Source organism: Streptopelia decaocto (genome assembly GCF_964273445.1).
Source record: "Streptopelia decaocto genome assembly, chromosome: 10".
NCBI lineage: Eukaryota > Metazoa > Chordata > Aves > Columbiformes > Columbidae > Streptopelia > Streptopelia decaocto.
In genome coordinates, this window is record NC_138665.1 from 16047495 (window position 1) to 16060747 (window position 13253).

A 13253-nucleotide genomic window follows, 5' to 3' on the forward strand; every position below is an offset into this window, starting at 1 on the left:
CATAATTACCTAAGTAATATACCACTGAATTTTAACAACAGTTTGCATGATTAAGTCTAGACAGATAAAGTCTAGTCCTAGTGAATATAAAAATTTATTTCAGTGGTTCCTCTATGTAGATAATTTTGAAAATGCTACCACATAAAATTGTTTTGTAAGGCTGGTTGTCCATATGCTCCATATTTAAGGGAAAGCAGGCAAAATGTAGAGGGTTAGTAGAAATCCTCAAGACGGAGCTGCTGCAGGAAGAATACGGAGTCTCAACATCACACTTCGTATTGCTCGACGTTCTAAAATGCGGGAAAATGCAGCAGATGTTCATATGTTAACATAATTAGCTGTTAAAATACATGTGTTCACCAACAGGAAAGACATTTTGGTTACCCCATTGAAGCTAAACAAATACGGTGGGACCATACATCGCTTTTAACCCCCTTTCCCACGTTATCCTCTCCCGTGCGGTGCTCGCAGAGCGCTCCCTGCTGCCAGGGGGGTCGCAACGCGACCGGCACGGATCAAACCTCTGCTGGCAAACAGCAACCGTGCTGTTCGAAACACCCGCGCTGGGAAGGCCGGACCCTGCGGCCGGTCACTCGTTTCAACCCGCAGCAGCGCGCAAGTGGCAGAGAACGGCGGGCCCGCTGCCGGGCGAGGAGCGGCCGGGGCGCAGCGGCGGGAACGCGGGAACCCGCCCCCCGCCCCGCCGGGCGCAGGGACACCGCCCACACGCGGCAGCGGAGCCGCCACCGCCGCCGCCACCTCCCGGCCCGACACCCCGTCACCCACCTTCCCCCAGCGGCACCGAGCGAGCGGAGGGAACGGCGCGGAGCTGGCGGCGCCAGGTAGGAGGCGGCCCCGGGGCTCCGTGGCTGTGAGGCGGCCTGTGAGGGAGCGGGACGCGGGCCGGGCCGGCGGACGTGGCCGCGGAGAATCGCGGCCCTGCAGGGCCGGCCCCGGGCTCCCCGCTGAGGAGCGGGCTTTTCAACCCCCGGCGGGGCCGGGGCGGAGCGGAGCGGGCAGCGCGGTGCTGCCCCGTGAACTCCCGCTGCCTCCGCTCGGGGGTCCCCGCCCGCCGCTGCAGCGGCCCCGCCGGGCCGGGGGGGTTGTGGCGGCGCCGGGGCCCGGGGCGGGCGGTGCGGTGGCGGAGCGGGGCTCTGCGGGCGGTGCGGGGGCGGAGCGGGGCTCTGCGGGCGGTGCGGTGGCGGAGCGGGGCTCTGCGGGCGGTGCGGTGGCGGAGCGGGGCTCTGCGGGCGGTGCGGGGGCGGAGCGGGGCTCTGCGGGCGGTGCGGTGGCGGAGCGGGGCTCTGCGGGCGGTGCGGGGGCGGAGCGGGGCTCTGCGGGCGGTGCGGTGGCGGAGCGGGGCTCTGCGGGCTGTGCGGGGGCGGAGCGGGGCTCTGCGGGCTGGGGAGGCCGGTTTGCCGCGGCCTGGGCTTCATGGCAGGTGCTCGGGCAGATCGATCCATTTGTCGTGGTCATAAACACGTTTCTAAAGACTAATCTCGACTGTCGTGTTCGGTTATAGGAAACAAACGGGCTCTGATGCAACAAAGAGGATGAAATTTGGTTGCCTTTCCTTCCGACAGCCCTATGCTGGATTGGTTTTAAACAAAGTCAAAACAGTAGAGACTCGCTGGCGTCCTTTGCTAGCAGACTACAAGAACTGCACCGTTGCTATTCATATAGCTGTGAAGGACTGGGAAGATGAAACGTGGAGAACGATTCTTTTGGATAGGTTTGGTATGACACCAAAACAAGTGCAAGATTTGTTGGATAGAGGGGAAAGATTTGGCAGAGGAGTTATTGCAGGTAAGCAACCCTGGATTATGTTTTCCAAGCAAGTTTTCAATCTGTTGACATTCAGTCAAACACGTATCTGCTTTACACAGTTTGCTCCTTATAACATTACTCTAATGCTTCCTCTGAAGGAGCGATGTCTGAGTTTTGGGGCTATTTCAGTTCCTTACCTGTGTCAGCTCAGGTCAGTGATGGGTGTTGTAAATAAAACTTATTATTTTTCATTGTGTTGCTAATGTGAAGTATCTTTGACCTTTAGGATAAAGAATTTTAGCCAGGCCTCAGTTTTTAAAATACACACACTCTACTAAAAACCTGAGGCTACAATTCTAAAATCTGTACAAGAAATAAAATTGATTCGTGCTAACTCATCATGCAGGAAGATAGTATAACATGGGTTGCATGTTATTTTATTTTATGATAATAAATGTCAATTCAACACTTTTTGCATTTCGAGCTTAGGAACTCCTACTGAAACCATTTTACAGTACTCTTAGTCAAGTGAAGTCACGACATTGCAGTGCTTTGCATGTCATGTGAGAATATTACATAAATAAATCCTATTTCAGTTTTATAAATGCTCCATCCCTCTTGTTATTTGGGCAGTGAAGAAGTTTGTTTCTGTAACAAGTTTGTTTCTCAAACAAACACAGCAAGGATGGCGTGGTGTTTCTTTGCTTATGTTGTGCTGAAATACAATGTATGTTGCTGCACGGTATACTTACAAAATTTGTATCCAGCTCATTTTATGCTCTTTTCTTGTAGATATCTTTTGTTACACCATCTATCTGGCATTTCCATTTGAATATTTTTAGCTATTCATACACAACAGATGACTTCTATCACATACACTCAAAACTTGTTCTGGTTCTACAGTGGTGAAAATTGTTAGGTACTAAGTAACATGCAGATTTGTAGCCTTGTCATAAATTGCACAATAAATTGTGAAGTAGGTATCAAAGCTTCCTTGGTCTTTAATATAATGATTAAGCAATATAGGAATTCCCATTTGTGACATCGCAAGGGTTCCACAGAGCAGGAATTTCCATATAGTTTAATGATTTTTAAATGTTAATAGCCTAGTGTCCTGATGGGAGCAGAGTGTGATTTTGAAAGAAGCTGTTTCAAGGCCAAACGTAGCTCAGGAGTTTTTGTAGGAGCTGTTCCTCCTGAGGTACAAGCTTGTTTTTACAGCTGCCAGGGGTATCCCAGCTGCTACTGGGGATCGCAACACAACTGGCACGGATCAAACCTTTACCTTTGTAAAAATTGCCACTGCATACTTCACCTGTTCTTCACCAGCCTCAGTCCAGTCACGCATGTCATCTTTGGCAGTGAACAACACCAGTTTGAGGCACGGATGCTTCACACCATGTTCTTCTGGTAACAAATGAGCTGGTTTGTGTGTCCTCTGAGAGGTTTACTTTTGGAAAACTTTTCACTAGGAGATCAAACAGCCAACTGACTTTGTATTTTAATTTTATAATACAGGATTAATTGATGTTGGAGAGACATCACTATGTCCAGAAAACTTGCCTCCTGAAAAGATTCTGGAGCTGGAAAACAAAGCTGTCCTCAGCAACTTAGAACAGAAATACTTGACTGTTGTTTCAAATCCAAGATGGCTCCTGGAACCAATTCCTGCCAGAGGGGGAAAAGGTGTGTGGCAGGTGGACATCCCTGAAGAACTGATCCCTTCAGAAGTGTAGGTGTTGCCTCTCGCTGTTATTTTTCCTGCCTAAATGCAAACTTGTAATTCACAAGTCAGCAGTTTCAACACTATCAGTGAGTGGTTTAGGCTTCCCTTCCAAAACTGTTTGAAAAAGCAAATACATTTTTGAAGAAGAGCAAGATGTAATTTGTGTGACCATTACTGGATATTATTAGTGGTTTAGTAGATTTTTCATATATAAGTAACTCTAAGTAAATGTGATTTTTTTTTTTTTTTAACATAGATGGGTGATGTATTATATGATGTTCTACAGGCTTCTCAAAAAGAGGTAGAGATTCACTGTGTGAGGTTTCTGTCCATGGTGTGCATTATGTGCTGTAAGTGTAAAAGTTCCAGAAAGGACCAGATTTTCCTCATTCACAGGTTTGGTACATTAGATGTGCATGTGATGGGGAAGCAGGCTGCAGTTTATAGCTCTGTGATCTGACAGCCTTTAGACAAAGGCCTTTATTAGAAAGAAGGTGCTTGAATAAAACTAAATGAAGCAGGTATTATAAATTCCTTTCATTAAGATGAAAAACATGAGTAAGCTTTGAAAATCTAACATTGAATTAAAGACAAGTGGGAAGAGTAACAAATAGAAGTCATTCATTTTGGCACTTTGAGCTACTGGAGTATAGCTTTCAAAGACTAGATTTCTGTAAAGCACCTGAAGTCCAACACAATCCATCAAAGGAGATCTTTCTTCAAACAAGAAAATTCTATACCAACACCAATTGAGTTCCTATCTTGAAAAGTTTAATCATTTACACCAACACGAAGTTGGTAATGAAGACCAAGCTATAATACTTATATCAGCTGACAGCTGTAAAACCTAGAGCTAATGTCTCTGCCAGAGGCTGCACACACAATGCAAGAAGGAACAGCTTATTCAGCAGTCAGTCTAATGGGAGAATGGTGTACATGCTGCTCAAGAAGAATTAAAACATGAAACTGGAAAAGCAACAAAAGCAACACTTGACTCCCAAGCCAGTGCAAAAGTTGAAGTATTTCCATGGAAATTGACATAGCTAACTCAAAACCAGTGTATAAGTTGCTATACATTCTGTTTCCTCCCAAAAAAGCTTTCCAGTCTTGCCTGAGAAGTGCAACACTCCTGTGCCTGTGGCTGGACAGAAAAAGAAGTAAAGAGGTACTATATTAAGGCATCCCAAAAAAAGCATTTAAAACAGACATGGAAATCAAGTGTATATTTAGGACCTAAAAGACACCTGAAATAGCATAGGCATTTCATACAGGGTTTTTAAAAAAATACTTTTAGATAATACTTATACTGTACAGGACAAGACTTTTAAACAATATATTACACTGCTAAAATGTTCATATAAATACTATACAGGCAAGCGTGCAACCAACCCGTTCACAAATTAGACCACCATGTATCTCTGCAAAAGCTCTCAGATTATCTTCAAGATCGCTGATTTGTGTACTCCAAGCCACTGATTTGGCAGTACCCATTTTAAAGGAACTGGGACAAGGCATGAGATGAAATACATTTGTCTGCTGATTCCCAATTCCCATTTAATGTGCTGCTGTCATCTTAATCTGGCATATCAATGTTTAACTTGGGAGGTGGAATCACGTATTTTCCAGGACTCTGTGTAATGACCACTCCAGTCTTTTTTCGAAACATCGGTGCAATTTTTGGTGGTTCAGGCAGTGGTGTTTCTTCGGTTTCCTCATGATCTTCATGGTGAAGATCATATGAAATGTTTCCATACTCTCGTAAGAACGGGAAGATTTCAAGCAGGAACTGGCAAAAGTCTTTGCGAATTCCAAACCACCCTAAAAAACCAAAAAAATCATTTCACATGATTGAAGAACAGAATGAAAATGTAATGACGTAGTCAGGCTACGCAATCTCATGACATGTGATGGCATAGGCAGACACAGATTATTAAATGTATGCACTCAGTATTCCCCAAATAGTTTTGTTAGCCAAATACGATGTGATGACAGGACTCCTTGCTATTACCTGCACTGGATTAGAAAATGGTCACAACTAAGCAGCAGAGAGCACTATTTGGCCAAAGAGGAAAGAGAATACTAGTTCAGGCGACTAGGACAAATGCTAAGGAAAAAATGGTGCTACGCTGTTTTCAGAACCCAGAGCAGAAAGATCCAGTCACATCCCATGAGAATGAAACCCACGGAAATAAGGAAGGATAAAAGGCTAAGTGGAAATTAAAATCCCACTGAGATTTCAAGTTGAGTCCAAGCAGAAGTTATGCTCTCACAGGAATGAGAAAAAAAAAAAAGCAAGAGACACCATAAACACTGAAAACTTACTAAAATCATCTGAAAAGAGTAACAAACACATCAGAATTATTTCATGAGGGCACATACACAAAAAAGTCCTTTTTGAAAATAAAAATATTAATAAAATGCATTAAGCCTGGAGTTTCAAGCTTTTTCCCTGATTTTAAAATACTTACAGTGATTTCCTCCTTTTTGTCCAAATGTTGTTGCCATTAAAGTTATCAGTGAAAGCCAGAGAGGAACAAATATTGGTATAAAAGAAAAAGAATTATGCCCATCCAGTCTGTGTACTAGTAAGATCTAAATGGAAAACAAACAAACAAACAAAACAATGTCAGTTTAATTGCAAATACCCACTTTCAAACTGCTTCAAACATATGCTGATCTCCAATCTTAAACTTTACCTATCCGTGAAGAAAAAGAACTCCACAGAAACATGCAGTTAGTTCCAATGTGATGCATATTTTACTGAAAGTTTAGAGAAACACTGAATTCTTGTTTTTCTTTGATATTCTATTCCAAAACCAAAAGCAGTATTCTCATTTTAGTAAGTTCAAAAAGAGAAAGCAACATTCATCGCTCACTGAAAAAGAACAAGATACAAGAACCTCTTTAAGCTTTTTCCTACCTCAAAAGTGAGCAGTGGAACTACAATTGTCATCCAGCTGACGGCCATCGTTATGTGTGTCCTCCTCTGCTCAGCAATCACATCCATAGAGCGCAAGAACAGAACAGACCAGACAATGTAATAGAGCACTACCAGACACAGAAAGGACATCAAGATCCACAGCGGAACACAAACAACCTGAAAGAAAAAGAAATTAACTGCATTTTCCCCCCTCCCAGACAGTGATACATTTTTTTACCAGTTTGATTTGCTTCAGGTGTGGGGTTGTTAAACAAGTCTACATATGAAGTCTAAACAAGAAAAATAAAATTTAAGTTATTGCCCTTTCACTAATGTAATATATAACTTCACAAGTTGTGTGCACTATTAAAACGCATATTGGCTCTTTGGGGTTCCCCATCAAGCTGAAACAATTTAAAATTAAGTCAACATAGTTCAACTTTAATAGGACTTCCGTGATTTTATACTGGCTCAAACAATAACTATTTTCTACACTGGACACCTTACTTCAAACAGTTTCTAAATTAGATCCTTTTCCTGTGTTTTTGGAAAATAGAAAGGACAGTCATAATCATGCCACATTATCAGCTTTATGGAGGTTTACACACCCCCAGACACAGAAAGAGTGCTTTTGTATTCTAAAGGCACTCGGGACAGGGGATCTCAGCAGTTTTCACAGTGACCGCTTGGCACTAAGTGGATTTACATGCATGGTAACACAACAAGCAGAACAAGTTGTTTACCACACCCTATTTACCAACACATTCCCATCATTTTCATGGCTAGTTTAGTGTTCCCATTCAAACCCCTTGGTTAGGATTTCTCTTTCAACAACTGATGAGAGATTGATTGCAGTTGGTGGTACATCCCTCTCCCCCGAAGTGTGTAATCCCAAAGAACAGTCCTTTTCCCATGACCACTGCATGAAATGCCAGACTGTCGGTGAGGGATTGTTAAGTGAGCAAAAACATGATCATGGACTCTGATAATACATTAACTGTCCCCTATAGTAAATATGAAGCTCAGCACTTAAACAAGAGTAAGAAGAAAACACTTGTTACATACAAGCCACGGCCATCTGATGATCTCGTCTAGTCTAAGTGCAATAAATATGAACTGTAGAATATTGACTGAACACAAGATTTCCAGCTAGAAAAAGAAAAATAAACAGTAGTTAACTCTCAGCATGGTGACACTATTTCCAAGATAACCAAAGAATCTGTCAAATGGCTTTTCTGACTCCATGCTTATCACTGCAAAATGGAACATCGGTTTCTTTTTATGGGAGATATTACTAAGCATCCCTAAATTTGGGAGGCTCTCATCCCAGCAGAGTAACTATAGAGGCAGCCTTCCTGGTATTATTTAAAAACAGAATTAAAAAAAAGCACTATGTACAACACTTTAATATTAAGAGTGATTACAGAAGTAAGAAAAGCCAAACAAATCAGACTGAAAAAAAGCAAAGCATTGGAAAACAACTTCAACTATTTTCTTCATTAAAAAAGTTAAAGAAAGCTTTTCACGTGTCCCTCTTGCTGCTATGTGAACTAACCCTAAATTAGACTTTAGGAACAAAACAAACAAACAAACAAAAACCAAACCACCACACCACAAAATCAAGTTTGTGTCTTGTTTGAACAAAGTGAAACAATGAACCACCACCAGACTTGGCAAGATTCTGTTTCTAAAGTTTATAGGCAACCCTACATGGGGACATTCCAAAGATTAAACGAAGTTATGATGTGAAAAGACTAACTGAAGCTCTGGAGTGTAAGTAGAAACCGTTTCCAAAAACATGTAGGTATGTAGGGCGTCTTTGAAATGTACTGTTCCTCTGAAGGCAGGCACTACACACTACTTTTCACTAACTGTCATTGTGTACTATGAACTCTTGGATAAATGCCTTTGAAATTCACAGTACAGGGAGTCAAAAACCCAACAGGTAGCAGGCACCTGCCTCCTTCAGAGACTGCACTGAAATCTTCACTGTTGAAGTACAGGTGACTTTAAAAAGACTGCAAAATTAGATTTAAAATAAGTCTGTACCACTGGCTTACTGCAAAATGCCACAGCCATGGGAAGATCTTGAGAATCCTTGCAAAGTTCTTCCAAAATGAAATGGAGTGAGTTAGAGAAGAAAGAAGCTCAAGGCAGCAAGTAAAAACCTACTGTTTCATACCTACAAAATTCAAGCGTAAGCACAGAGATCGGTATAGTAAGAAATTTTCAACACTGCTTATCTAGGGCACTGAAAGTTCAATTCTCCCTAGGGACAGTGCTTGCTGTCAGTGCAATTTTCTCCAGTCATGTCCATTTAAGAGTCTAGTGTTAGTTCATATTGCAGAGTCTGTGGTGAGTCCTTTTAATGTATAATAATTAAAAGGCAGGTTTAAACCATGCTGCAATTTAGTAGTTGAAAAAGCTAGAAGAGATTATAAAATATTGTAGTATTCCCGACCCTGATTCTTCATTCTAGCAGGTCAGTGCGAACAATTAATGCAATTGATGCAGTTGTCTGGATCGTGCTTTACTGAGAGATGAACTGTGATGGAATTGAGTCTTGCACTGCCACGAGTGCCACAGATACCAAATGCAGCGTTACCTCCAGGGACCTGTCGTGTCGGAATCCCCACACACAAGCTGCAACGGACACTGGAGATACAAAGAATAATGGCATGAAGACCAGGAGCCAGAAATGGGTTCCTCTTTCGATCCTGTCGCACACCAGAACTTCAAACATCAGCAGGAGCAGGTGGATGCCCACTGCGATTAACATGGCTTTGAACTCCACACAGGTTTCTCCTTCTGCTCTAAAGAGAGGAAAAGGAAGCATTCAGTTCCTGTGTCAGTAGGAAAGCACACTGTCCTGCAAACAACCCAAGGCACTTTGTTTCACCTGTTAAGTTTCCAATATAAACAAGTGTTTTTAATAACCATACACATTATGCCCAAATAGCCGCTATTAAACTGCACTCCTGATGATGTAACAGGATTTCTTGCCCATAAAGCTGCACATTCAAAGTATTTTACTCAAAGAGGGCAGTGGGATTTTTACAATTGGAATATTTTCTAAGGATTCCCCAGGTGTGCAGATAAAACAGGATTTCTTTGCTACTATATAAACACTCAGATATCACGCAGGCTCTTAGGAAATAAGCTAAGTATAAAATTATGTTTGGTTCCTGCACCAGCTTTCAACGAATCAATATCTTTGCCGGGAATTTCTTTATTCACCAAAATCAGCATATTGCAACAGAATATTATCTAACGCTAAAAAGTAAAATGCCTGTAAAATAATAGCACACACAGAGAAACCACACTTTTTCCTACACAATTGAACCATTACTAGAAGGGGCAAACGAGACCTGAACTACACAATATAGTGTATCAGAAAGAGACATGTGCAAAGTTTTTAATTTCATATTCACCATAGATAGAAAAGAAAATTGAATTTATTGCACTTCATTTAAGCTAGTTTTACTTTTCCCCTGGCATGCTCAAATCCATATCTTACTCAGATTACCACAAAAGTAAACACTGATGTATTTAAAAGTCCGAAAGTTATTTTACCCTAGACTGACAACTAAAATATTAATGCTAAACCCCTTTGACAAAAATGAAAAGGAATTTACAGAATTTCTTCACACAAACGTCTTACTTTGCAAATGTGAAGCATTTGCCTGTTATTAGTGTATTAAGCTACTTTTTGCGATTTAGAAAATAATCCAACTAAATACAGCATATTCCTGGCGCATAGAAAGATATTCTATATGGCTCCCACTAAAGCAAGAAATCCCCAACATTAACAGAAAAGTGCAAAAAGTCACTCCAGGAGAAGTTTTAGCTTCCCAAGGACAATATTGTTGAAGCCTGTGATAAACTCTTGCAACTACCATTGAAACATCTATAGCTGCATAAAGCTGTCTGCTGACGCTGCAGGTGATGCTAATCATTTTAAATATGTTGAAAACAAACCTTCTGGATGCTATACCTTATGTTGTTAAAAACCTTATTTATGAATTTGATTCAGTATGGAAAACACACGATGTTCCCCCCATTTTGCAAAATAAATATCCTCCACTTACCGATACTGTGGGTTTCGGGCCCATACTCCTGTTCCCACCGAGGCACCAACTATCACCATTAACTTCCAGAGCCATATGGGAGCAAACACAGCCCAGTAACTCCACTGAATTTTGTCATCGAGACGTAGGGAGAGCAACACAGAAAAAAGCAGCAGGCAGGCATAAATAAGAAATTTGCTATTAAACAGACCAGAAAAAAAAAAAGACAGTCAGAAATGAAGGCACACAACTTAACATAAACTTCGTGAACAACAAGAAAATTAGCCATAGCTGAAATGTAACCAGGATACTTCCTCACAGAAAATGTGTGTCCAGCTTCTTTGCAAAGAATCAAATCAGTTCCGAAGAGTCAAATATTTAATCATAAATATAGCATACGCCATCTCTTTCACTTATAAAACCAGCGCTTCAGGGGAACACATCAAAAGCATTTTTGCATGACAAACTTAATGAATGGACATCTAGAAATAGTTCCCTCCCACGGGGATCCGGTCAGGAGCTGTATTATTAGAGGCTCAGAAATATACCAGTTGTACATGTTTTCAGAAAACATGGCCTTTCATACAAATCCAATGAGATAGCTTTTGACATTCAAAATTACATTCCAAATATATAGTTTTATCCACACTATTTTAAACTAAAGATTAGAAACTATTATATAGTGTAATAAGGCAGACTCCAGAGGGTGGTTTTCTGTTGGTTTATGTTTTTTTACCTTTTTAAAATTTTTACATTCCATTTTAAAAAAGCAACATTATAGAAAAATAAGGTTAAACAAAGGTACTGATTACAGAGTGAAGTTTCTAACTGGAATACTGAGGATGGTGTTTACAAATTTAAAATAGTTATGTTGATATATTTTATAACCTAGTCAACCTAAGAATGAACAAATGTACCTGGAATACTTGAGAGCAGCAGCACAGCAATTGCTTGAACCACCAAAAATCAGACTAAATAATTACATGGAATATTATTTCCTCACACTACAGGAGGGGAAAAGTCACCCACCCTTCCACCTGATGATCACAGGCTGCTTTATGAAACACATCATTAAGTTTTAACACCATTTCAGTGAAGTAGTTGTATTTTAAAATATGGAAAACCTAAAGAACAGAATAAATATCTGCTACAGAGTGAAGCTGCAATAGTCACAATACTACCCTTAACCCAACAGCACAACTCAAACCACCAACTTCCACTCCCAACAAATAATAAAGCACTAATTAGATGAGCACTGCTCTGTGTAGCTATCAAGCTGCTTTGTCTCTATTCTGAACAAGAGTCTCAGCTGCTCCTTAATAAGAAAAATTGGTTTTATTGGGTCAGCATCTCCTCACATGCTTGATGAAAGTACCTCAAGACAGGATGATATAAAACAACAGTCACTCTTCACAGCGACAAAGAGACCCCTCAGCTTCCCACTCAGACAGCACCCAAATAAGCTGCAAGCATCGCTCAGCAATAACTTCACAAGCTTCTGGAACTTCTGTTCCTACTTCTCCATTACTTCCAACCGCACATATTTAAATTGTTTATCTCAGCCTCTCTGCAACAATGTATTTCCTGGAGCACTGGTTACCCTTGTGTTTGTCTCAACAACCAACTGAACATGGCTTTTTGTAATTGCAATCATGTAAGGCCTCTTTCACAAGCAAGGTTTTTCCGGGACTCTCAGTATTTCATGCCGCCCTGCACAAGTCACTCGTGGGGCTTTATTCTGTGGCCTTAAAATACCTGGGAACAACAAAAGCAATAAAATTCAACTCATTCTCACAGCTTCTTTAAACGTTATGTGCATCCGTACTTGCTTGGCAAGAGAGCAGAAGCCCAAGTTGTGGCGACTATCATCTCGTTAATTTTAAGAACGAAGAATCACCATCAGCAATTTTCGAGTCTAGACCAGCATTGTTAAACTTAGTGCCTTCACACCTGCAAAAAATGAACCTTTACTATGTACTAAGCGCCTGCGTTAGAATGTAAGGTAACGCTGCTTTCTGGTATAAAGCTTTATACCCCAAATCACCAAGTGGAAAAATTCGAAAAACAAAAAGAGACTTCGAGTAATTTGAGCAACTTACGTGATTTTAAAAAAAAAAAAAAAAAAAAAAGATAAAAAAGATGGCTGGAATTTGGCCTGGAAAACAGATGGCAGATACTCCTGGTGAAGCCGAGGACGGGCCGCACCGACACCCGCGGGCGCGGGGAAAGGAACCGGTCACGAACCGCGCCCCCCACCCGAACCGCCTGCACCGGAGCGGCCCCTTGCAGCCGAGCTCCGCCGCTCCCGGCCCAACGCTGCCGAACCCGGTTTCCGCCCCACACCGCCGCGCCGAGACCCCGCGCCGAGCGGCTCGGCCGCGGACAGAGCCGGGCCCGGCGGTGCTTCCCCCGGCGGCAGCTGGGGCGCCGCCGCTTCCGGACGCGTCCCGCTACCGGGGCGGCCCGAGGCCGCCCGTTAACCGCCGCGCTGCCCTCACCTGGGGTTGAAATCCTGGAACAAGCCGCGCAGGTTCATCGCGGCCCGACCCTCCGCCCCCGCCGCGCTCTACCAGGCGCGCATGGCGCGGCCACCGGAGCCTGGCCTGGCCTCGCCGCCGCTCCGCCCCCGCCGGAACCGGGCAGCCCGCATCGCCCCACGCATGCGCCTTCCCTCGGCCCCGCCGCGATCCCCTGCCAGGCTTCACGGGCGAGCAGTGCGCATGCGCTCGCTCAGGACTGCGGCTCTGCCAGCAGATGGGCGGGGTCTGGCTCC

The 13253-nt window shown here is 42.8% G+C and overlaps 2 protein-coding genes across 3 annotated transcripts; one reads left to right on the forward strand and one right to left on the reverse strand.

Annotated features, from left to right (window-relative positions):
* Positions 1–703: 703 nt before the first annotated feature.
* EOLA1 (endothelium and lymphocyte associated ASCH domain 1) lies at positions 704–9029 on the forward strand. Of its 2 annotated transcripts, none has more exons than XM_082062187.1 (4): positions 704–842; positions 1523–1806; positions 3286–3499; positions 8893–9029. In XM_082062187.1, the coding sequence occupies exons 2-4, from the start codon at positions 1554–1556 to the stop codon at positions 8948–8950; spliced, it is 525 nt and encodes a 174-aa protein (XP_081918313.1). In that variant the 5' UTR covers positions 704–842; positions 1523–1553; the 3' UTR covers positions 8951–9029. The 2 variants fall into 2 exon arrangements, with proteins under 2 accessions (XP_081918313.1, XP_081918314.1); XM_082062188.1 differs by having other exon boundaries at positions 8896–8965.
* TMEM185A (transmembrane protein 185A) lies at positions 4702–13135 on the reverse strand. The gene is made up of 7 exons (XM_082062186.1): positions 12979–13135; positions 10502–10678; positions 9019–9226; positions 7479–7562; positions 6414–6590; positions 5962–6085; positions 4702–5311 (listed from the first exon to the last, which is right to left on the reverse strand). The coding sequence occupies exons 1-7, from the start codon at positions 13014–13016 to the stop codon at positions 5067–5069; spliced, it is 1053 nt and encodes a 350-aa protein (XP_081918312.1). The 5' UTR covers positions 13017–13135; the 3' UTR covers positions 4702–5066.
* Between the last annotated feature and the right edge of the window lie 118 nt (positions 13136–13253).